Source organism: Varroa jacobsoni, unplaced genomic scaffold (genome assembly GCF_002532875.2).
Source record: "Varroa jacobsoni isolate VJ856 unplaced genomic scaffold, vjacob_1.0 scaffold_209, whole genome shotgun sequence".
NCBI lineage: Eukaryota > Metazoa > Arthropoda > Arachnida > Mesostigmata > Varroidae > Varroa > Varroa jacobsoni.
In genome coordinates, this window is record NW_019213111.1 from 42,807 (window position 1) to 67,616 (window position 24,810).

At 39.3% G+C, this 24,810-nt stretch overlaps 2 protein-coding genes and 1 long non-coding RNA gene across 3 annotated transcripts in view; 2 read left to right on the forward strand and 1 right to left on the reverse strand.

Annotated features, from left to right (window-relative positions):
* The window catches only part of LanA (laminin subunit alpha), a 30,760-nt gene extending 15,690 nt beyond the window's left edge, over window positions 1–15,070 (reverse strand). The window contains exons 1-19 of the mRNA XM_022855421.2: window positions 14,760–15,070; window positions 14,409–14,570; window positions 9,959–10,187; window positions 9,229–9,406; window positions 8,726–8,931; window positions 8,011–8,158; window positions 7,011–7,142; window positions 6,554–6,649; window positions 5,924–6,045; window positions 5,510–5,650; window positions 4,855–5,133; window positions 4,333–4,545; window positions 3,833–4,016; window positions 3,326–3,524; window positions 2,142–2,660; window positions 1,867–1,981; window positions 1,230–1,420; window positions 628–908; window positions 147–447 (exon numbers count right to left, since the gene is read on the reverse strand). Of these exons, the coding sequence (XP_022711156.1) occupies window positions 147–447; window positions 628–908; window positions 1,230–1,420; window positions 1,867–1,981; window positions 2,142–2,660; window positions 3,326–3,524; window positions 3,833–4,016; window positions 4,333–4,545; window positions 4,855–5,133; window positions 5,510–5,650; window positions 5,924–6,045; window positions 6,554–6,649; window positions 7,011–7,142; window positions 8,011–8,158; window positions 8,726–8,931; window positions 9,229–9,406; window positions 9,959–10,187; window positions 14,409–14,570; window positions 14,760–14,981 (3,918 nt within the window). The 5' untranslated portion in view covers window positions 14,982–15,070. The remainder of the gene's footprint in view (window positions 1–146; window positions 448–627; window positions 909–1,229; window positions 1,421–1,866; window positions 1,982–2,141; window positions 2,661–3,325; window positions 3,525–3,832; window positions 4,017–4,332; window positions 4,546–4,854; window positions 5,134–5,509; window positions 5,651–5,923; window positions 6,046–6,553; window positions 6,650–7,010; window positions 7,143–8,010; window positions 8,159–8,725; window positions 8,932–9,228; window positions 9,407–9,958; window positions 10,188–14,408; window positions 14,571–14,759) is intronic.
* LOC147753815 (uncharacterized) lies at window positions 7,004–7,707 on the forward strand. Its single transcript, XR_015316026.1, has 2 exons — window positions 7,004–7,090; window positions 7,483–7,707. It is a non-coding gene; the product is annotated as an uncharacterized LOC147753815 (long non-coding RNA).
* A 3,340-nt stretch (window positions 15,071–18,410) lies between the features above and the next one.
* LOC111273658 (dolichyl-diphosphooligosaccharide--protein glycosyltransferase subunit TMEM258) lies at window positions 18,411–20,104 on the forward strand. Its single transcript, XM_022855458.2, has 3 exons — window positions 18,411–18,602; window positions 19,392–19,526; window positions 19,796–20,104. Exons 1-3 carry the CDS (start codon window positions 18,585–18,587, stop codon window positions 19,901–19,903), a joined length of 261 nt encoding a protein of 86 aa, XP_022711193.1. The 5' UTR covers window positions 18,411–18,584; the 3' UTR covers window positions 19,904–20,104.
* Window positions 20,105–24,810: the final 4,706 nt, after the last annotated feature.

Genomic DNA, 24,810 nt, shown 5'->3' on the forward strand with positions numbered 1-24,810 from the left:
GAAGATAGAAGACTGTGTGACTATATACATAGCTGGTAGCAACTACGATACGTTAATAATCACCGTTAGTGTTACTAATATCATTACTATGATTATAATCATTATTATGATGAAAAACAACGACAGCTTTTGCGTCATGTTCCTACCTCAATGCTGTATACTCCTGACAGGTGCATGCTTAACGGTTCGTTAGGCTTGTCCACGTACACTCGGGTTCGGCAACCGGTCGTTGATGGGCAGTGCGCAAAGCGTACTTTCCCGTTACGGGATACGCCTTCGTTCTCAATGTTTACATCCGCTTCGAAGTCTCCAAAATCCGGCTGATAATAATGTATGAGGATATTGCTGTTAGACTCCCGGCCATCATCAGGGGTAACCTCGCCATCGATTATTACAGACTGCCGGCTTGGAGATAGTTCCACAAGACGTAGACTTTTGTCCTCAATGCTGAAATGAAAAGAAAAATAAAATTAAACATCTCTTCGCGTAAGCGTGTTACGTTTCATGTATTTAACACAAATTTGAGACTCGTGAATGATCCTAAATGATTTGTTAACAAACGTGTACCTAAAGCTATTTTCTATTCCGGTACACCTAGCTACAAATAATAACATATTTGGGTCTTACCGTGGGTCTATAGCCATATAGTCGCCGGTTTGTGCAAAGTAAACCTTTTTCCCAAGGTTGTTATACTTGAGCCCATGGCAAAAGTCCTCGTCTCGGATACAAACAGTGCTAATGTTAAGTAGGTGATGTCCGTACACGCTTCGTGGGACTGCGGCGATCTTATAGATGTAAACCTCCTCATCTAATGGAGCATTTTCGAGCGACAGCCTTACTCGGGACTGGGAACGTTCACCCCACAAATCGGGAGACTCAAATACTCGGCCTTCGGGATCTATGACCACCTGCGGACATATAACAAGTTCTAATGTGTATCTTTTTGTACTTTCGATAAAAAACATCTAATCTAATAATAGTTACCTAGAAAATAATTAACCTTTAATTACTCAACTTATTCCGTAGTACGTTGTGAATGCTGTGCGTTAACATTTCGTATCCCTGTGTCTGCTTATAGCTTTTATAGGATGGAACTAACTGTTACGCATTTAGGGCTAGAAATAAATACAATATTACCGATCACAGTTTGATCACGTCGTTTGATAAGTGAATATCACTGTTCAGCGAAACAATTTTACTGGTTTTTAAAGCTCACGGTACGCACTCACCTGCCGGCAAAGGAAGCTATATCGGCAATAAGGTAACACCAGTTGTGCTTTATAGCTGTTTTTTGCTAACTCGAAGATAACCTCGGCTCGAGCGACAGGCAGAACTCCATTGGGTTCCGTTTGACGGAATTCGTCAACTTGACGTTTTTTGCTAGAATACTCAATGAAGAACATCGAAGACGGTTCGAATCCTATCGGGTGAAGATAGAGATAATTCGACCTTTTACTTATCCTAACGTCATATCATTTTCGTAGATTCTTCTTGGCAATAGTGCTCAAACATTCGATTATACAATTGGAACCGCTACATTGGACGCTGAAAGTATGGCTTGATTCAACCTATGCTTGTTTCTAATTTTATATTCCACTACGTCTCCTTTGGGATTTTATAGTGCTATAGCTTGATGCGAATTGAGGAAGCACATCACATAAACGCGGAGGCGTTAAACTAGTAAGTTCAGTGTCGTAAAAACTTTGGGTATCATTTTAGTACTTCAATACTAGCATAACACTGTTACTCAAGCAAACAGAAAGGGGTCTGGTTAACATCGAACAGCATAAAAATACGTTATTGGATCACTCGTTTGATGGGGTCTTATTTATGCGACCAGCATGGGATTTTCTCTTGAGTGCGTACCGTTCAGTTGAAGGTCAAGTGGTTTTACTGGACTGAGCACAGCTGCTTTTTCAACGACATTATCAATCTCCTTTGGTAGAGTGACACCGGCCGAATCTTGAATTCCGACGAAAGTCTGAAAGTAAAGGACGCTGCTTGATGGATACCTAATGATGAAAAACATACGCCGATAAAGTAGAAGCGTGAAAAATTTTACACGTTTTCTTAGCTGACGGAAGTAACATTAGCTCAATGCACATCTAATAACCAGACCAATACATACTGAAAATACGTACCTCTACAGCACGTGGCAGGGGCGGATACGCCATTTTCCTGCATGGCCGATCTTCGCCAAGCTTACATGGTCGTTTGATTTCTTCTTTGAGAGCGGCTGCTGAAATGTACTCCTGTGGTAGAGTGACTAGATAGTCCACAGCGACATTCATCGACTCCATCTGGATAGTCCAGGGACCTGGAAGGATATCTCCCTCGAAGTCCTTAAAGGCAGGAAGCTTGATAAAGGTGGGAGTCTTAGCAGGAGGTAGTTTGGCTTTATACTGTTTCGAAGGCACCTCGTCACTACCTGGCGTCAGGGTAAACAGCATCTCCTGAGGGACATCGGCTGGATTCGTATACCGAAGTACAACCTGATGCATTGAGTTCTTTTTTATCTCCACATCGATTATTATAGCTGTCTGAAGCTCGTTAAAGATTGCATAACCCATTCCTGAGAAACCAGGAAACTCGGTTTCGTTTGAGCCTTGACGCACTTCGGGACGTTTCGGTGTACGGAATGCTTCCACCTCATATATGAACTGCGAGCGTGTGATAAACAAATCGATTTATTTTGATCACTATTAGCATTGTGTAATACGCACTTTTTCGACGTTCGAGGTGATACTGACAGTATGGATCAATACAATAACACGTATTGTAGGCAGTGCGTTGAAGGTGATTCAATTCGAAAGTTAGCTAACAGCTTTGATCATAACAGTGATGACGAAATTTAAGACGATGCCTTCGTCAGTACACGGGTCGACACGTATAAACGGTTTGCTCTGATACATATTATACTCTATGCGCTAAATCATTCTATATGTGTTATGAATTCATAAGAAATATACTTATAGACATATACTTGTGTCGAATATTTGATTAGTACCTAGCAACTTCAATCATGTATCCTTTAATAATAGCTATCCGATTCGATATTTTTGCCGGCTCTTCTCTGAAGGCCTAACATCCGGGGTCAACGAAAGAATCTTATTTTCTAAACCAGAATAACACCGTATCATCAGACTTCAAATCTTTATCCTTGACGGCTTCTAGACTACCTTAGAGACAGAATGCGCATATATAATAATCGTAGTAAGATAACTAAAGTGAATGGAAACTCTATTATATTTTTTTCTTATAATACATTGTTTCATATCACATCATTGCGAATAATAGAAATTCCAATATGCTGTTGTATTGATACCTGGTGAAAGGTCGGGACATAACTAAGCTTTGTTGGCTTGTCACATTTAGCGCCGCCGATCAGGTTTCTACAGCGGCAACCGGTCCTTTCATCGCATTGATCTTTTATGGAACCCGACGGATTGCATTCGCAGTCTTCGCAACCGAAGATATTATCCGCGCTGCGTTTAAAAGTGCCCGCCACACAATGCGCGCATGCCCTGTAACACGCAAGCGTATATGTCTGGACCGTCGAATTGTCGGCCTGATAATCCATCCAACCAATTATCCTGAGTAAGCCGAACTTTGCCAATTCTTAAAGAGGAACCGATTGAGAGTAGCTGTTTTTTTGGACTTTATTTTTTCTGAATATGCCCTTTGGTGGCCATCCAATTTGATACTTTTGTCGGCTCTGCTCTAAAGACCTAACATCCGGAGTCAACGAAAGGATCTAGATTAGACACAAAGTCTAACGCCTAAGAACAAAATCATTTAAGAATCGTCTTAAGAATCATCGTTTAAGAATCACCTGCCGTCTCTGTTAGATTTGCAAGGGCACTGTCCTTTGTGGGGTTCACAGGCTTGAATAGCGCTATGAGTACCGGACTCTTCACAGAAGCAATTCTCGCATGCTTCCGAAGTGGCTCGTAAGTTATAGAAGAGCGGTTTGCACGTATCGCACCGACGGCCTTCCACACGTTCTTTACACACACCTGTAGCAAAAGTATGGTGGGTGTTTTTCGTCGAGAATCAAGTGTTTTTTTACAGTTCAGGAGCACACAGGTACCGAACGTTTTTTTTTAATCCTCGAGCTCTCTTCTCGAACTCGACAAGAGATTCTGATATTTGTTAGTAAAGGCACATAATGGGTATTTGTAATTCTAAAGTATTTAGTGGACATAAAAGATACCGGCAATAAAACTTTTAATAGCATAGATGTCCCGAAACACTTTTTAAAATTACAGGGCACCCCAGAACAAGGACGTATGATATATAAAGGAAGAAGATATATAAGAATATAGGCCTTACATAAGGTGTCTCCACCGGTCTGACATCCCTGATGATCAGACGACGTTCCCAAGGGATTACAATTGCAAGCTTCACAGAATGGGTATTTGTAATGGCCTGGCGCGCATACGTTGCATTTGAAGTTATCTCCACTCCGAAAATTTGGTTTGCAAAAACAGCGTCCTTCAGCATCACAGCTCTCGCCGTCCGCACCGTAACGATCGCAACCACAGGCTATGAAAGATCGAATCTCAAGAAATGGCCTCAACTCTCATTTTACTTAACTACTTTTGAGATGACTATTTTGAGAAGCAATATATATATATATACATAAAGAAAGATTTATTTGTCTTGTGCAAACTAGTAAGAAAAAGCTACGCTTTTGATGTGCTTACGTCTTATCTGGTCAAGCATAGGTGCTTGATATATACGTGCATAACAAGAAGAAATATCTCGTGCATAGCATAAAAGACAGAAGTAATTAAAGAATGGAAGCTATTTTCGTTTCTCTTCGTTATTAAATATTATGTGAAGAACACATACCTAAACATGTTTTGTTATCGTATTTGGTAAAATAGCCGGCGGCGCATTTATCGCATTTGTCACCAGTCCGACCCAAACGACACTTGCAACGTCCTTTATCGCTACAGACTTCCCTCACGCTTCCGTCAGGGTCACATTTGCACGGATGGCAGTCGGGTCCGAAGAAGCCGTCCGCGCATCGATCGCAATGATCTCCAGTGAACCCAGGTTTGCAGAAACACTTTCCACTAACTGGGTCGCAGACACCCTCAGTAACTCCACTTGGATGACAGTCGCAGGCTACAATACAGGAGTAGAGATACGATTTGGAAACAGAAGCATATATGGAATACTACAGAAAGTACTCGAGATTCAATACGTCCGGTTGGCAAAAGCTGATTAATTAACATTAGGTATATTGCGCTTTATGTACTCGAAAACCTATTATAATAATTATTTATTACTCGTCTCGCTCGGCTAAACTTTCTTACGAACAAACATACATCCATCTGTGCACAAACACCTGACCTTAGAACCAATTGCTCTTACACAAATGACCGTGAACAATAAGAAGTAAACCAATAACCAATAAACACATCAAGGAGATTTTTATTAGCTGTGTTTGTGTATAGATCATCGAATCTTGCAAGAGCTACAAAATGTTTACCGAACTCACATTGACACTCGGGATAAGCGAAGTGGCCCACTTCACAGCGGTCGCACTGTCTCCCTCCAAAACCGTTGCTACACTGACATTTGCCAGAAACGGCATCACAGACTTCCGGTGTCAGCGAATGTCGAGGGTTACACTCACAAGCTGTCGATTAATTGGGCGAGATTAAATAATTAGCCATTCACAATAGTCAAAAAAGTAAGTTAGCAGTCCGGAAATAACAAAATATAAGTGACGATGATGACCAAATTTCTTGTTTCGATCCTATTAAGAAAATTTCCTAAGTTGATTTAGGAATACTACTGTAAAACGCATACCTCTTCTGTTGTCAACAAAGTAGTAATCACGTTTGTACACTTGCATCATTGTATTTTATTTGTTGTAAAAATTAATAAAAAAATTTAACGAAATATTTACCTTGACATTCGGGGTGATTGAAAAATCCTCGGGAGCATTCTTTGCAGTGCTCCCCCCCAAAATTCACTTCACAAGGGCATTCTCGGCCGTTGTTGTGGCACAGCCCGCCCTTAGTACCGTTCCTAAAATGTTGTCATTATTGCTATTATTCTAAATTGTACTATTTTTCTGAATATTCTGAATGCTGCCGTAAGCTGTTTTAAATGCTAGTGGCAACTAGAAGCATTGAAGAAGAGTGATTTAACAAAAAGTCGCATCGACGAGTCAGTAACAGTGCACTCGAACTGTAAGTGATTGAAGTGTTTTTTAGGTAAGTCTACGACTTTTCATGTGTATACATATGATTTAATTAGCGGTGTTCGATTAATTCTGTTGAAATCCAACCCATATTCTAACAATAGGTCTTTGTGCATTATAACCAGGGATAAGGTCATAGATTACGAAATCTGTCATCTTAGTTAATAGACCATTTCAATGGAGCAATTGCTGTGACGATAACTCAATAGTAATGACTGTGTGTTTAAATAAACATTTATCTCATGAATTCGTTTTATATTTATGTGTGTATGTTCCCGTGACTAGCAGCCACTAGGAATTAGATTCCTTCCGAATAACTCTGATATCTGTTACCTGAAGCAGTCGCAGGGTATGCAGTTAGGGAATCCGTAATAGCCGTCAGCGCAATCGTCGCAGTCTGGTTCTCTGTACTTTTCATCGCATGTACACCTTTCACACATGAAACGTGTACAAAACACAATATTCAAGCATAGTATAGTTCAGTAGACAATACCGAATTGAGTGTCATGGTAGTAAATCATGGTATGTAGGTAAATGTACAGGTCAGTTAAAGTTTCTGTATTGAATAAAAGCTTTTCGATTATGGACAGTGTCACAGCTTCCTCACAGCTCTTGGGATTTTTATAATGGCACCTCTCCACAAGCCATGGGGTGCGGACGCGCGCTTGACCACGTAGCCACGCGTCCTTCAAATGCGTCCATCCGGCTTGACATCGGTAGCACATTTCCGCTTCTGGAGAAGGTTCCTTGTTTCAGTAGACTGATTTCGCCTACACAGTATGGTTCTTACCTAGCCGTCTCATCTTCGCATTCTCCAGAGTAGCGTTTAGCGTCGTCTCCGGTGAAGTCACATGGGCATCTCGTGCAAACGTCTGTATCGGTTAGCTCTTTGTGGATCTGTCTATAGTATTTAGGCTCGCACCTGAAAGTCAAAAGGAAATTAGGTTGCTGTCGCACCTCTTTAAGCCCAATGTGTAAATAGTAAGATAATCTTCGTTACGTGGAGTATTTAAAATATAGATGAATACTTTAAATTCTCATAGAATTTAGTTAAGCTGTGGCAAACCAAATACGGAATTTTCTACTGGGTACTTCTTTGTTGTAGTATTATTTAGAACGCTTCGAGAATATATTTATATATTCGTTAAGTTATATAGAGTCATCCTATGAACTATCTACATTTTAAATGCTAATCTTACAATGAAATAAGTGATCATTAAAATATAGCTAAAACGACTAACTAGAAGGATCTGCGTTTCTAGAATTCTTGTTGCAGTTGGAATGACCCAGGAAGCAAACAAGACGAGGCGACTGTCTAGTCACTTGACTAATGTTTGATGAAGGTCACAGGTATCGTCGACTTTCGAGACACAGTCTAATGGTGTTTGTCTATATGGCCTCATTTGAATGACATATGTTTCTTCAGTCTTATTTTTGACTATCTTCAAATAAAACAAAATGCCTATTATTTGTAATGCGCATTGTAATCAGTTGAGTAATTTTTGGGTGTTCTATGTTATATTAATATATTTAATATATATATATATACCATATATATAATTCGTTGGTTATCCTATGCTAGGGTATCTTTAGCTTGGACCAAATTTTAGCGTCTTCATTGTTCGAAATAAAATATCCAACCATTTGTACGCCTTCGAAGTTCTATTAGATCATGACTATCAACGTCTCTTTTTTTTCTTAGCAATATTTACGTGTACAATGTTCGCATACTGTGTATTGGCGCTTTGTTTGCAGGTCGATCGATTAAAATTAAAGTGTGGTTAACTTACTTTTCGCAATTAATTCCAGCCGTATGGTGCAGGCAATCTATGCAGACGCCTCCTCCACGTTTCTGTCCGTCTATGTCCAACGACAATCCCAACTTTTCAACCGTGGCGTTGTATTCGCATGAATGGGCATGCTCATGACAGTTGCACTCTGTTAGGTGACGTGTTTAACCGTTTCTATTAAACTGAATTATTGTTTTACATATTGACAGAATCATCCGGGGTTTTGATTGACCGAGAGACTATCTACTAGATGCTTTTTAGCCATATATGCAAATCACAAACAGACACCGAACTTGTTTAAAGTTATCCAATTTGACCAATTCGTCCTCGGCGATTTTCCGTATTTGACAGGACGTTCTATATAATCCGGTTCGAGTAATTGGAATTAGCGGAGTAAATGGAATAACTAACTCGAATAATGAGTAATTGTCAGCTGTCCTAAGAACTGACCTTTTCGAATTGTGGTGTTTTTTTAATAATTCATTTAACATATGCTATGCGAAAGCTATCTACCGAGTCTCTTTCAAGTAATTGATCTACCTTTACCTGAACAGGTAAATCTAAGTCATTAAAGCCACAAGCCAATGCCCTTCAGCATCCGTAACCGCTGGCAAAAACGTACGAAAGATAACTGTCAAATGTAGATTCAGCGTGCGCAGACAACATGGGCCAAAGCCTAAACAGATTACACTATCTACAAACGAAATGGACATACTTTCGCATTCATTTCGATTATCGATGGAAGCTGGCTGCCACAACTTCTGATTATAAAGACCTTCGCATTTTTCACACTGGTCCCCATCCGTATTATGCTGACAGCGACATCGAAGTTTGCCCTCATAGGTAGGACTGCAATGCGAAGCGTGGCCATTACAAACACAGCGACCGCCCACCTCGATATGACGAATCGAGTAGAAATATCTAGAAATCACACATTGATCATAACAATATAATTAGTAATTATAAAAATAATACTCCGTGTCGTATACTCCGTCGTATGAATCTGGATCGATAAATGTGGGGGGTATTAAGGTGCAACTCGAAACGCTATCTTGAGAAAGTCATCTGGTGCTACTCGTTGCACAGGCGTGACGGTTTATATGATAAACACGTTTTTTCAGTTGCGTGTTTATTCATTTTTTGACGAAACGCTATTAGTATTATTAATGAATGCTCCACCTGTATGCACGATGTGTTAGTCAGTGTCAAGCTGTGTACCTTCGTGTGACTGTCGGGTCCTTTTGGTTGACGGACAAAACGTCGGCAAGCAGTGTTTTCGTACGCATCAAACGAAGTCTAATGTTGGTAGCGCGTGACCACTCTTGAAGAGACTCAGACGACGAGAAGTTGTTATAAGAGGGCCTACCCGTAAGTATCTCAATGGGGATCTCGCCATCTAATAACCATGAACCGAATGTGAGTAACGTATAAGTTAGCATAATAAGTTTTCGATTAGAATATTTCTGAAAATCGAACATTTTTTTAAATGCATTTTTACCTTACCTAGGTCAAACTTCTGCGGGAACGTCACTGCCACAACGGCATTACATCGGGGAATCAAACTCAGCCTTAACTTGACCTCGAACGAGTAAAAACCTGCTTCTTAAGATATTCAGTTCTCCCATATTCAGGAACGAGAAGTGAAAGGCATTACGTAGGGCTCCTTTCATATTATGATGCGACAGGTTAGGTTAGCGTTAGGTAGGCTGGTATCTTAGGCAAATTGCCATTTCAGGCTGTCATTAAGGCAGACTCGACCTTTTAGGTTTCGAGTTTCACGTCCTGAGTTGCCACCAGAAGTTCCGTCCGACTACTGGCTGCTAGCACGAGGAAACTACCGGTGAGGCTGTTTCATATGCTGATTAATTTAAACGTAAACATCATAGAAATTCGAGAGTCAACTCGCATGACACAAACGGTCATATTGTCGAATTCAAGACGTACTTACGTTGAAAAGGCAGAATTGATGAATATTTGGTCTCACAGATTACCGAGTCATCACTGGTTATTGTAAATGAGACGTTCTGGCCGAAGAAATGCTTGCATTCATTCTCGTCGGATGCGAAATATTGCCATGGCGTGAAGGTCTTTCCATGATCCACGGATCGTTCAAGGGCCCAAACTCCAGGGCGGGGTGAGATGCCCATGACGATGAAGACGTACGCGACGTGGAAATCCTAATATAAATGACAAGTAAGCGCAGAAACGAAGTACACATACTGCTTTGAACTTGAGTCATGAGCAAATGAACAAAAAAATGTTACGTATTTTTCATGCGGAAAACTACGTCCTATAGAGGGCGTGATATAACAAAAGGTCACTCTAGGGACCACAGTGTTTAAGCTTTAGACGTAACGCTGGGCAGAATAACAACCATGGCTGCGTGTCTGGCTAGCCAAGTGTGGATCCTTCAACTCAAAGTGTGTGATGTAATACGTGGCCTAAAATATTAAAAAATTGGTTGAATCCTTATTATACGCAAGTTTATTTTTAATTTGATATTAATGAAATCTAGCTATTCAACTCCAAATCACACTATTAAAATTTATACTATCTCTTGTGCAAACTAATGCGTGCATAAAAATCGTTGGCATCAATTGTTTAACAATATGTCACTATAATTCGGTACCTCAATAGAGTTACGCGGCATATTGAACACATTTAGAAACCAACATAGTACTATAGAAAAAGGTGGTGAAGTTATATAACGAAGAGGGCCAAAATCCCGTCGAGTTGCGGAATCCACTACATTTCGAATATTGCACGCTTTGCATCCCATAAGTGTATCTTTAATCCTATTTACTATGCGTGCTTTATCGAAGACTTTATGTACCCGATAGCCTAATTTATGTCTATATATGAACAATAGAATAAATATAAAGTATAAGTGTATAACTATTACATGTAGAGCAAAGCACAAACGAGGGGTCCTGTCCCCTCGTATACGCGTCAGCTGTAACCAAGCTCTCTTTTTTTTTTACTATAGATAATAATTACTATGTTACTTAGTCATATAGCATCATTCATTGCCGTTAAGGTTGAGTTTAGTCCATGTTTGTTAATGCACAATTAAAAAGACTACGCCATTAATTCATAGCATCCACCAGATGCTAGTATTATTTTTTAGCTTCAATTTATCCATTTTGTTTTCGGGTACTTGTCAGTCTTTCCACAGCGTTAGGTCACTACGTCTTCATTTTCACAAAAAAAAAAAGATAAATATTGTTGGAGATTGCCTTGGCTCAACAGATTTAAGAAATCTTTATAGTCGTTTATTACATTTCGGTTTCCCGAATTCTAGCCCTCAAATGCGAGTATAGTGCCCTAATGTTCAAGTTATTTGCAGTATTAGTGAATATGTGTGCTGGCCTGACGACTTCTACGCCTGAACAGGAAAACTTTTCAAATTTCAAATAAGAAACGTTCAAATGTACACCAATGTTTATTTATTCCTTCCTGTTATTTATGTTAATACACATAATAGTTGTAGAGGTCAAATAAGAATGAACAGCTGCAATTTCTAACTACTGAAATGATGCGTATAAGCTTAAAGCTGATAGTAAGGAAGAATCGTTCGCTCTATGTGCCTACACCAGACAAGAACCCGTTTCGAAAGCAGGGCATTATAGCAAAGTTAAACGCATGAACTATCAGTAGTTGACATATTTAAAAAGTCTCATCCCTTCTGACTGTGCAGCGATATGGATAATTCTTTATAAACACAGCAGATGTCGCGTTACCATCTGTATAATTACAAAATGTCTAAACCTTTAAATAAATCACTTTATTTGTAGAAAAATATGGACTCATGGATGCCCGATGGATGGAAACGAATTGCATGCCTCTCATGCAGTATAAGTAACAAGTGATAATTTACTTGGGCTCCTTTTGCCTGCAAATCTACGGCTTCTATCTGAGACTAATCTGTACAAAGGCTAACAGCGGCAAACATGAACGATTAAGCTCATTAAGCTAGAAAAGGATTGAACGAAAAAAAAAGTAACAACGATCTTGATCGCTATCGACAATACACGCTCGGACCAAGCGTTTTACGTATACTATGTAAGTCCATGCTTTTTGTGACTAATGCCTTTACTTCCGTTGCAAAGGCCAACCTTACAGCAGAACTGCCTTTCTTTTCTTACATCCCTGATGGAACTTTCGCAGAGTAAATGAACTAAGTAGTGATTAAATCATTTGGTTCCCCACATTAAATAAATGATGGAGTTATTAAACTGTCGAACGAGCTACCACAGTTTTCTATCATAAAACCGTTCTGTGTCTGAACAGAACATAGTATAGACGTAATTATGTTTAAACTGCGAATTTACCGCTAGTTACATGTTGATTTCAGGCGATATCCTAACATGAACTCACTTTGCAAAATATAAACAGATCTTAAGGAAGTAAACGAGCGAACACAGGTGTCTCCACTAAACTAAAAATGTAAAAAAAAAAGAAGATAGGTTGAACATTAAGTTATCAAGTTCTTTAAATCAAACAGTCCCTCAAAATCAAATAATGTTGGTTTGCGTTTGATCACCATTTCTTTTTTCGTTTGATATCAAAACAAGCGAGGCTATATCTGCTCCTTCACTTAGTACAAAAGAGCCATATTCAAGGCACGTTTTGGAATTCAGTACACATATATAATGGTAATCGTTTAATCGAAATAAAAAAAATTAATTCAGTCCAAAACTTCGACTACGCCGGTACAGCAAGTTTTTTCGGAATGCACAACACCAGCGACGTTTTCTTCTGATTATAATGCTGAAAGCGTACCCATGCAGACCTCTATCCTCTTACAACGATCTTGCGCTACCTTATTATGTAGGTGATCCTCCAGACGAGGGGCCCCTTTTTGGAAGGCAGCAGTATGGGCTGAAGTTGTCGCGTCATGTCGCTTCTTTTTCACACGATAGGGAAAAAATCCTACTATTGAAGGTTTCTACTTTGAACACTTTAAAATTGTTGGCTAAGCATGATGTCTACAACGTATTGAAGATCAATGCAGGAAAATTACGTTTTGCCGTCGGTAACTATAGCAAGTGACGGATACAGCTACATAGATATTAAGCATTTATAAAAGCGTCCACAGATATTGTCGTGGTTGATTGCAGTTGAAAAGCGTCTGTTCTAACAAATCCGTAGAGTTTAAGTGGAACAGCGCCTGGCCTTCTTGGTCTCTAAAAACTCTAAAAATGGTTCGTGCATTTTTTTGGACATTGTTCAGCTAATTTTAGCAAGCTTGAACTTTATCTTAGTACTTCTCCAAGCGTCCAACAGAAGGAAAACACAGTAAATTACTAAGCATACATTGTACACGATAATGTCCGTATATTGCGCCTCAATTCAACTTGATATAAGAAATTAGCTATACGCAAACTCCACTTATAGATTTCTCTTATGACGATCTACCTCTATCACTATACAGGTAAATGCCTAACGATGTCGTGTCGATTTCTCTCACACATGCACTACACGATAAGCAAATCAAACAGAATTGATTAAATACGTTGTATCTCTGTTGGCCTTGTTTAATATGAATTAGTGGAGTATACAGAACGTAGTTTTATAAAGCATTATACGGCTAGTGGTTCTCCCGATGGCTCGTGGACGCTCGGTCATAACCAAAAAGAAGCCTTTCTGTTTCTATAATGTATGAGGCATTACGGGCTTCCCTTTCTCGCGCTTGGTTCCTCCATCTCCAAAGATTAGATTCCACTATTGGTAGAATGTGGGAGCTTCGGAAGGGTATCGGTCGTGGCCGGGGGAGTGCGAAGCCGGTTTTAGTCGTTCAGTAACGAACGACCGATAGAGAATTAACTGTGGTACGCCGCGCAGCGGCCCAGGACCGTTGCTGCGTTTAGACGGAGCCTGTTTGGCCGGTTACGAGAACGAGACTCGAATAGTTCGTTTCTTGCTGTCTAATATGTTTAGGTATGTTCAGGTTAGCGTTGAAAATCCCTTCAGAGCTAACAACAATCTAAGTACGGCACAGATGTTTGGAAAAGTTTGGAAGATTTAATCTTACCGGCAGAAGAAAGACAATGAAAGCTTCAGCCGATATTGTTTTTTTTTTTGATACTATACTACTATATTTAAATTCAAGTTGACCACTTTACAAGTTGAATCGATCGACAAATTTTGACCAGTGTGTTAATAAGCGGTATTAGCTGCAAATGCGATTCGAAATCGCGAATGCAAAGTCGAAAATTTGGTTCCCAGCTGTTTTTAATTATGTGTCAAAAAAAAATCGAAAAGATGCTGTACTTTTCCAGAAAATCTAACACCACAAGTTACTAGTACTCATGTTTTGCCTTCCGTAACTAATCGCCTTAGTAATAAAATAAGCCAGTTAACTTACTAATTTTTCTAAGGTGATATACGGCTCATACCTGTCCGAGGTCAATGGTGAGGTTGACCTCATTGTACCTCCCACTCCGAGACAACGGCGGACTCTGCCAGTATTTGTTATTATTCTCGATCACGTAGCGAGCTATGTGCGATTTGCGGGAATCACGCATATCACAGTAATCACACAGCTGACCCTGTACTACCTGCAGCGGCAAACGTCAATTAGAATGTTTCTAGCCATTACAGCGACTATGTCGAGAACCATTTATGTGTGTTCTTAACAGAAAGATATCTACAAGTAAGTTGACCGAAATCTGTGTTGTGGCATTTTCTATCGAACAGATTACTTTAGTTCCACCCACACGAGCATAGCCTACAGTTGCTATACGAACCTGCCCAGCGATATAATCCTGTCCGACGTTCGTCTCTCCAAGTATACAGTATTCCTCTTTCTCATTGCCATCACCACAGGTGGCCGATGCCCAGATATTACGTCCTTCAGCTAAATTCAGTAGGTTCGGTGATAAAGCACTACCATTTAATTGTGCTTCAGCGCCACCTACGTTCACTGAACATAGTACACAAAACAATACCAGTGGCGCGTTCAGCTCCATTTTCTAGCGGGGAGCAACCATCGATTGTCGGGCCGGGTGACCCCGCGAAGTGGAGCTTATGCCGGTTCGCTGAAGAATGACTCGAAATAATCGTCGTCGCTACTCTAGAAATCGGGTAGTTCGCTTTCGTTCGTCCAGCCACTGCCTCTCGAGATCTTTTTTGAGAGAGCGATGGGCTGCGGAGCTGGAAGCAACCGGTGCCTGCATAACGGGAAAGGGAAATGAAACTGTCAGAGATACGGGCACCAGCAACGGGGCTCGCAAACGAGCTTTTGCTGGTAAGAGTCGAGCACTACATTCCTTGAGAAATCTCGTAGACCTATTAAACATGCGGTACTGTATTATCTGATTATTCGCTCATTTACAACTGGGAAAATGGTAAGATTTTTTTTAATACAACGAAGCATCCAACTCTACTATAGATTCGTAAGCAGTCATAGTACTCACATATATACAACTCGCAGGTTCCTAATTCGAAGTTGGATAAAGACGTAGTCCGGATGGCTAAATGCACATCTTTCTAAGTACGTTGCCGTGGTAATTATGAACATGCAGCCACCGCCGGTTCAGATGTCGGCTTTGGCTAACGTAATGAGAAAAAACATAGATAAATTCACCAAGATCCCTTCCAACTCGATCTTCTGGTAGGGGAGGTTTTTGATACTATATTTAGGAGGTGATTCAAAGAACTTATTTACGCTGAAATAATCAACAATATTTTTAAACAAAAGAAACTAGAATGCATCTTCTAGTTGAATTATTTGGATAATGATTTGAGCAGGTTAGAGGAAACGCGCAAATCGCTGTCAACTGGGTTTTAACACTTAGTACCTTACTAACTTAGTACTTAATACTGGGTACTTAATAATACGCACACGTTGGATCCACGGTACACAAAGCAGAACAAAGTAGTTGAGCTACCACTGTCAATACAAGGCGTCACGTACGCGGAACTTCTAGGCAGCATTCTATCTAAAATGGAAGCGCATTCGAATGGTCCTCAGGGACAGTTATGAGTCGATACACATATATTTGCTTCCAGCATGCAGAAGCAAAACATTTCATGAGTGCAAGCTTCATTCACTGCAATCTTCAGACAGAAACGATTATTACTGTCATGCTGATATACCGTTCGGGAATTGTGTCCCTCCACGGTCATGTGCCATTTCGAGAGCTTTCTGAGGAGCATAACTTAACTTCTAGGCCACTATAGCTTCTCTTTTAAATGAAGGTCTACGCCATCCGCCTACACAGTTTTCAATACAAAAGCGAAATCATGTTATCTACAAAAACTGATCACACGGCACCGCCAAATTTCAAAGCTACATCGCAAAAGCTTTTATTACATCAAGCACGCTTTAAGAGACAGTTTTTATAACGTAGAAGTATGCAATATTTTTTATTCTTTGTTTAAGTATGTCTCACGTAGAATGTGCGGCTCGGTATTATCTGTCTGATTAATTTCAATAAAAAGGGCGGTGCGCGGCTAGTCTAGTTTATTGCTTTCCTCATTTTTTTGGTCTTCTTGTTCTGTCCCCCATGTCTGTTTCGTTACACATCACACCTGCACAGCAAAAAGAATGGAAGCACTTCTAATTTTGTGGGTAATCATGAAAACAAATTCACAGTGTGTTTAATATATTTATATATATATATATATATATATATACATATATTTGCCTGTCCAACGTACACCTAGCTGTTAATATTTAGTATGCTCAAATTGTTGCTACAGACTCTCCATTTCAATAGTAATCCAACAGAGCCTGAGACGAGACATAAAAGGACGTGGCATCTCCTTATAGCTCCAACAGAGACGATTTTTTCTCTTAGTAAGGTTTTGCAGCGTTTACCTTGGGCGCTGTACACTCCAGTCGTTCACATTGGCGCCTTGGACATTATAAGCTTGACGACAGAGCTGTGTAAAAAAATATTGTCATCTCATCGATTTGGACAAATTCTAACTGTTGTATAACGATCTAACTAGATCATGCGCAATCGCTCGTTAGGTGGCGCCATTGGATGCCGGATCCGCAAGACTTTTCTGAAGTTTTGCTGAACATAGAACGTGCGTGTGTTTCCCCTTATAGACGAAAGGCACTGGAGGCACCTAAACTATTGTAGGAAGTTTGGAGCAGAGTACATCAAACGTCCATTTGCTTCTAATGGTGTGTGCAGCACCATTATGGCAATACAATGAGCCGCATTCATCGAGTGGAGCTTATTGCAAAGAGAACTCTGTGGAATCGTTGTCGCTCTATGGGCGCTTACGTGATTGTTGATCCCGGCCAAAGACTGAGGTCCGTTTTAAGATGCCAAAAAAACAGTCGCGCATAATTCTAACCAACTAGCTTAACTTAAGAGAATCAGTATTCAGCTACCGGCAACAGCAACAAATGAATGCCCAGTAACGTTACGTTACAAATGACTTGGGGAGGCGTAAAAGGACTCTTGGTTAATTAGTTCGGAAATTATATGAACTTTACTAAGTGTAACGTACGTAAAAAGAAGAAGTTTCAGGTTGACACCTACACATAAGCGTCTAAGATGTCCTAGAACATCGGGTTATTATATAAAAAAAAATAATGACGCTTATTACATTATCGCTCAGTTATCTAAACGTTTTGAATTTCGTACTATTTTTACAATAGAGGTTTATTTTGATTTTTTTTTTGAATATTCATATACTTGAGTTATTTGAACATGCATTTACGGTAAAATTAAATGTTGACATCAATCACTCCATGATCTGTCAGGCCATGAGTGAGTTTATAACCGACATTAGAAAAAAATCTCTGTTAAAGGTAAGTTATGAAACAAATAATTTATACAGATCTTTCGTTTATCCTTTTTATACCACAGGCTTTCAGAACAACCTATTCAGCGCTAATTTATAGACACGTCCTAGAGAATCATCTTTAGAGGCCACGCTTCTGCCTCCAAGTATGCCCACAAAGTGTTCTCAGTATTCTGATTTTATTGCAAATTGAAAAAGACACCGTTTGCTAGCATGAATACGTGAAAACTCCTCCATAGGTTTACGTAATCCTGTAAGTTTGATTTAGATTGACTTAACTATATGCGATTATTTGCTTGGGAAAGAGCGGAAGGGCGTATGAGAAAAAAAGCCTTTAATAGTTTAACACCTCAAAGGGGCTATGCTTCAATGAACATCGTCTTCAAAATATTTTCACTGGTTGAATGAACAGTTGCCAAAATCCGTTCCTTTAATGCGTCCATTCTTTTATTTAGCCATCTGAATTAGCTGATATATCATGTACAATTATTAAGCAAGTACATTCCAATGCTATAATTTACCATATAATTTTAAAATATTTTCCATTTCGCATTTTATGTATTTCGATCGATCGGATTTCACGCACATTTTGTAGCCCTTAATTAGGACGAGATCCGTGTTAACAAGTTATTATAGAAACGTCTGCTATTGGGTGGTGTTTATCTGTGTCTGAGGATCATCACTTTACCTCAGTTTCTGAATTAATCTCAGAAAGCGTCTAAAAGCCTTTACTCGGAGACAGTTTGTGCCTCTCTCCTAGTATTCTTTCAGTGTATCATTGAACGACCAGAACTGACCTAACAAAAATGGGTGCCGACAAGTTCGTAAGTTGTACTCATCTCTATCTGTTGAATCTATCACAGTGCCCCGACCAACGAGGCCATTAAACACAATATTTTCGCCACTGAGATAGTTATATGAGAAGCGAAATGGAAAGAAACGTACCAGATACGCATGGGTGGGACTCTCACATTGAATTAAAATGAGTTTTCGCTTTTTTCTTTGGCTGAAATCGAGACTACATCGTTGACAGTAAAGTAAGACTTTTTTTGTTCTAAATTAAAGCGTGTACGTACTATATAATATTTATTTGATAACCCTGGTTCTTCTATGATAAAAGACAGATATACAAAAAAAAAACGACGAATGGGAAATTCGAGTACACGTAAAGCAATATAGGAGTTATTGGGATCCAGCTTAAAACATGGCTTCACTCGAATCGATTTTTTAACAATGAAGAATAATTATTTCCATCGCAATGATTCATTACTGAGGTTGAAGGGGTAGCCTCATAAGATGAGACCATCATGTACAGGTTGTATACCTACATGCGTATCAGACGTGCTTACCTATTTTTATTAGAATATAGCTGCAGGCGCAGATATCTTTAAATTACTGCTTTAAAAGTCTACTTTGCACGAGTTTAGAAACACAATTATTATTTAAAGGAAGTTAGTTATAATTAACTAACTTCCTTTAAATAGGCTGTGTAGTAAGTGTTGTTGCCTGGAATTTATGCAGCCTCCCTCAAAGCAAAGGCCAAGCCATCGGCTTGATGAGAAACGCGATAACGTGACTATCAAGTATATTTAATATTCTAACGTTTCTTGTAGTTTTATGCCAAACCTCTCGTCCCTTACACTCCACCAATTACGCAAGAATCATACGGATTGCTGTCGCTTACTCTAACGCCGATGGGGTTGTTTTTTGTTTTGTGGTTTTTCGCGGTACAGGCAGGATCCACAAAAGTAAGTTGAACACGATACAAAGAAAACGGTATAAAGAAACATCCAAAGCACATACACATAATGCATGCTTTATATTGTTTTAAGTATGTGTACTCGATTGGAATTAGCAGGCGCGAAAAGCTCCGTAAAGAACACATTGCTGTTTCATACATAACAAAATCGTCTTCTTTCAGCCTATAAGTTTCGAGCCAGACTTTAAGTGACTTATCTCGTTGATTACCTATGTAACACATGGTTTCTCTTTCTTCTAAATAAATTTTCGATTAAAGACAGGGCTGCGACAGTTCGTGAAGGAGATCCTGATGTCGATATCAGCTTCACTGTTTCTCGGTGCCGGAAGCATCTTTGGTCTTCTCGCACTTGGCATCTATGTTTAGTAAACGACGGGTCACCATCTGGGTAGTCGCGTTGAATCCACGTAAAATAAATATATTTTAAATTTGCAATAGCCCTATACCTGTGACTTGTTAGCGTCTTCCTTGAGAGTCGCTTGTGTTTTTCACTGTATAGCGTGCTTATAACAACTCATACGTTGCGGTTTCGGTTAATGTTGCGTAGTAATAAAGCACTGAAGTTCATATCCACTGTTATCTTGGTCTTCATGGTAGTAATTCGGCTGGATCGACAGCGAAAATATAGTCGCAACAAATGCTCCGATGTCAAATACACTTCGACCAGAAATAGGTCATTGCGTAACAAACTCTTAATATGCCAATAAGTGCTACAGCTGTGCTCAGTTAACGAACAGTAACAAATCACACCTGACCTGTATAAGGCGTGTTTTTTTTTATCAGCAGGCAAGTATCCTTAGATTCCAGTGCCGCAGAAAAACGTGGCAATTTTGCAGTAACTGATTTCAACTAATTTGGACGGATGTAATGGTGTAATTATGCTAAGGCTAGTGACAAAAGTGTACGAAGCGTTAGCAGAATTTCTCAAATGAACTACTGAAAGTGATCTGTCTTAGGCGATAAGTAAGCTTCTAGCAGTAAAAGTTATAACAGAGATTACCAACGCAAGAGCTATGATTCGATGTTTTAGGGATTGGGTGAAAAAATCAATGCCATTGTCCTATTTAGTCTTCTCCATAAAAGCTTTAGCGACATCAACGTAGCTCGTATTTTTAATGGTTGAAGCAGACATTTCAACTGAAGCGCGGTATTCGTGAAAACTAATTATATCAACGGGTTTTACGTTTTCGTATCTTATCTGTCAGCACGGAATTATGTCCCATGCAACTAAATGCAACTAAAATATGCAACTAAAATAGGACCGCGTGAGACGGATTAGGTATGAATCCTCGTATAGTAATATTACGATGCTGTAGTGAAAATCAAAGAGTGCGATAATATAGCAGGACCTCCTCTTGCTTGACCTCTTTAGTCATGTTAATACTCTACCCTTATGGTTGCTACACAGCTGTATCGGCACCAAAATAAAGGTAACTGATAGTCAGCTATGGGAAGTTCTCATCAGTATGCATTCCATCGTTTACAAGCCTAAAAAATTGCTATTGCAGTTTTCCACGCTTCGTGTTACTTACGCTGCCCAGTATGTACAGACTGTGCCAAAGGCGTCAGATGTTCTGCGTTGAGAGCAATTGTAAAGTAATGTTTTGGGTACGTTTTAAGTTTCTGTTGATTTAGATCCACTTTCGGAACTCACTGAAGTGTACAGTATCGTCACCATATTCGATTAATGTAAAAACGGGTCCGATGAGATTTAAACTGAAACTGAATTTTAGAACGCCATGTGTATAAAATACGTACCTTGAAAAATTTGTCTTGCCAGAAGCAATATGCATACGAGGATAAGCTTCACTTACTATTATTAAGACCTAGGGAGTTTCTAAAGGAAAATTATTTGTTTACATACATGCCACATGTAGAGGTGCCGTTGCCAATTTTGCCTGTAAAGCTGCAGCTTTAGCAAACCTTGAACGGTGTACATGTTCGTAGAAAAAAGGAACAAACTTAAAAACGCAAACCACGGAAAAAGAAAAATTCTCGGCGGAATGAAGTTGGATTAGCGACTGTGACCTGCACTTTACGTTGAAGTGCCGAGAACTATTCCTCTCATTCTAAACGAGTGTATATGTTTGTATGCTTCTAAAAGCGATTTCATCCAGTCTACAACATGAGCCAAGTATAGGTAGGTACTTGCAGGAGGTAACAAGAGCGTAAATATGTTAACCCCTATCGATCGTAAGGGCTGCGCCACATAAGCTCGTTTTTAACATTGATCAGTTACCAATAGCCCTATTGTCTCCTGCACTTGCCTGGACGGTGGCACATGGTACACGGTGGGAAGGCAGAGTGCATGAACCAGAAGGTATATATGCATGTACGCCTATTGCTAGCCATCATTTTTCGAGCTAGAATCAAGGGCCCCCAATGCTCCTGACTCTATCCTTGATATAACAAGCTTTGGCATCACGACGCGAGTAATCCTTGCTATATTTATTTCAAAATTAGTAAGTCGCTGTGGAAGTGCATCACTTGATACGTTTCAGGTCTCCTTGAGTTTACTGACCTTTACAGATAGAGATGATTTTCAAAGATGCGAAGCTGCCTTTTTACGATCTCTAACTGAGCAAATTGAACCTTGATGGTCTTCGGAATTGAGATCGGAATTACATTCAGAACTGGACATAGATTATATCTGGCTTCGGTTATTGTGTCTTGTTCGATTTCCTGCATCTCGCTAAGCTTTTCTTTCCCAGTAACGTTGCTTGAATTTATCGCTTATTCAGATCGAAATTTATTGATTTTTCTCTGACTGAACCCTATCATCGATTGACCTACCCGCCAGTATAATTTTCGGCGCAATTGTTAAAATGGCGGCGAAGCTGTTTTAGGATACCTTTAAGATTACATTGCCAGCGTACGGCATCTAGGAGAGATATGTCGATGTACTACTACCTGTATCCTGATTGTTTGCATTCAGCAATCAGTAGCAACAACCTCCATACTTGTAGCCATACAGAAACGCAATCTCATAACATATGGCCACAATTAACAGTGCTAACGTAAGTTCTACTCGTTGAAACGACTGCCTACGTAAAGTGCAGCGAGTGAAATTACCGAAGGTTTTTGACGTTGAGCTAAAAGAGCGCGGAATCTCATATGTACTAACTCCCAAGTTCCCTGGCAAAAGATATAATTTCCAAATGTTAGTTTAATTCCGTGCTCAAAAGCTCTTCTCGAGGACCTTTTATCTTAGTAGTACCCAAAGGAAAATTATATTGACTCACTTTTGCATAACACGTTCTTCTTTACAAATAGTGTCTAACAAATCTGTAACTTTAGTATTATTCCTTAACACAGACCAGCGAGCTTGCGCACAGGTTAAAACGCACAATGATATTAACGTTGCATACGGATGAATGACATGGTACCATTGTAGTTTGAAGTTTCATCTTGGTTTACTTAGCATTGCAGTAGAGTGTCGTTCCTAGAGCTACTTATGAACGAGGGCTTTCAAAGTGCGACGATCTTTAACTGAGCATTACGGAATTTGCAAAAGCGGTCCAGTGCAGGAATTTTTCTTCGTTTGAAGAGCGAGTATCGACACTTTTGAAAGGTGGTCCCTGGAAGAGCCAAGCCCTTTTGTGAACCAAGAACATTTGGAGAGAAATATAATCATTTGTATTATGTTATTCTATGTAGTAAGACAGTATTTGTGTATGAAAATAAACCTGTACATAAAATCTAAGTGATCACCAACTTGGTTCGCAAGTCACCAACCAGTGTTAGTTGTACTACAAGGCCATCAGTTATAACGGTCGTCAGATATCACAGCAGAACATTAAGGCGTACTTCTCCCGACGGAGTACCGTTGAAGTTAACGTAGTAAGAGCATCAGTGTAGCAATTAGCTGAAGAAAGCGTCATTCACTACATTGCGAAGGAATGTCTTTCATCATGGATGGATTACGATAATAAGTCCAATAGAACAAGATGGCCACATTAATTCAGTTAAACAGTTCATACTTTACGGCTTCTTACTTTAGAGCTCTATGTACGACAACTGCTATTAAACTCCATTTATAAAAATTAGCTTATTCAAACAATTCAATGTTATGAAATGTTTCTTTCCTCAATTCTAGCAAATAGTATTTTCGTGTGTGCGTCGATGTACCTGACCGCGTAAAATGAAGTGCCTACTCCGTTACTGACTGATGTCAAAGCCTAATGGCACTGGCTTTAGTTTGTGTGGCCGCGAGCCATGTAGTCAACTGTATATCATTGTCAACGAGAAATTCTTAAAGGTTAAAACACAATAAGTCTAATGAAAACTACCAGGTAACATTTGGTACATTCTTAAAGCAAATTTAGTACCAAACAAAAATGCTGAAAACTACGTATTTGTATAGCATTATAGTAATAAGACAAAGATCATTATTGAAATATGTATTGAGTAATTTATAACACGGACTTGTTTCTTCATTGCCAAGGGACACTTGTTTGATTATTCATGTTTTTTACCGAATTTGGCCAAATATATATATATATATATGCCATACAGCCAAACCAAACGGTTTGGCTAGGAAAATATAACGCAACTTGAATATGGACAAGTAAATATGATTTCAGCAATTGTACAGACCAGCCAGAAAATTATTAAGTAGCCAGGAAATGATTAAATTAATTGAAAGTTGTCGTGCATTTCTTCGTCACCCGGAATCAATGAAATCACCACTATTAATTTGTGAAGCTTTCTTAAGAGAAATATTGATACGCTTGGAGTTAACTTAATCGCATCTGTCTCAACGTTATTAGAAACATTTTCTATGATTTTGGGCCCCAATTTTTCTCAAAAAAGTTCTATGATATCGATACACCTAACATATTCTCAATAGTCTTTGAAAATTTCTGTCTAACTTGAAAAATTTCTGCTCCTCATGTTGGATTTCCTCTTGTCTATGCAACGCACCAAGTGCCGTCATCATTAGTTCACTGTTTCTTATTATATGGATTTCCTTTTAGTTTTAAGGTTCTTTATCACTGGCTTTATCACTCCACGGTTATCAATAAATTGTGCCTAGTAAATATACTTTGCTACTTTCTGGATCTGATCGGCATTAACCCGTTCAAAAAAACATGAGCATTTCGTTTCAACATAGGAAGTACACACATTTTCATCGATGATTTTTGTTCAATTCACCTCTTTCTCGCTCTATAAAAGGGGCATTGTCTTATCTTGCTAGGTACAGATTAGAATGCTGCCAAATAGATATGGACGAACTTCCTTCGTGACGACTTCGTGTGATTACTCCACGGTCG

Excerpts from the sequence above, each read along its gene's own strand:
- LOC111273658 (XM_022855458.2), top strand. Across the intron at positions 19,527-19,795 it reads TACAGGCAGGATCCACAAAA|ACAGGGCTGCGACAGTTCGT; the intron begins GTAAGTTGAACA and ends TTTCGATTAAAG.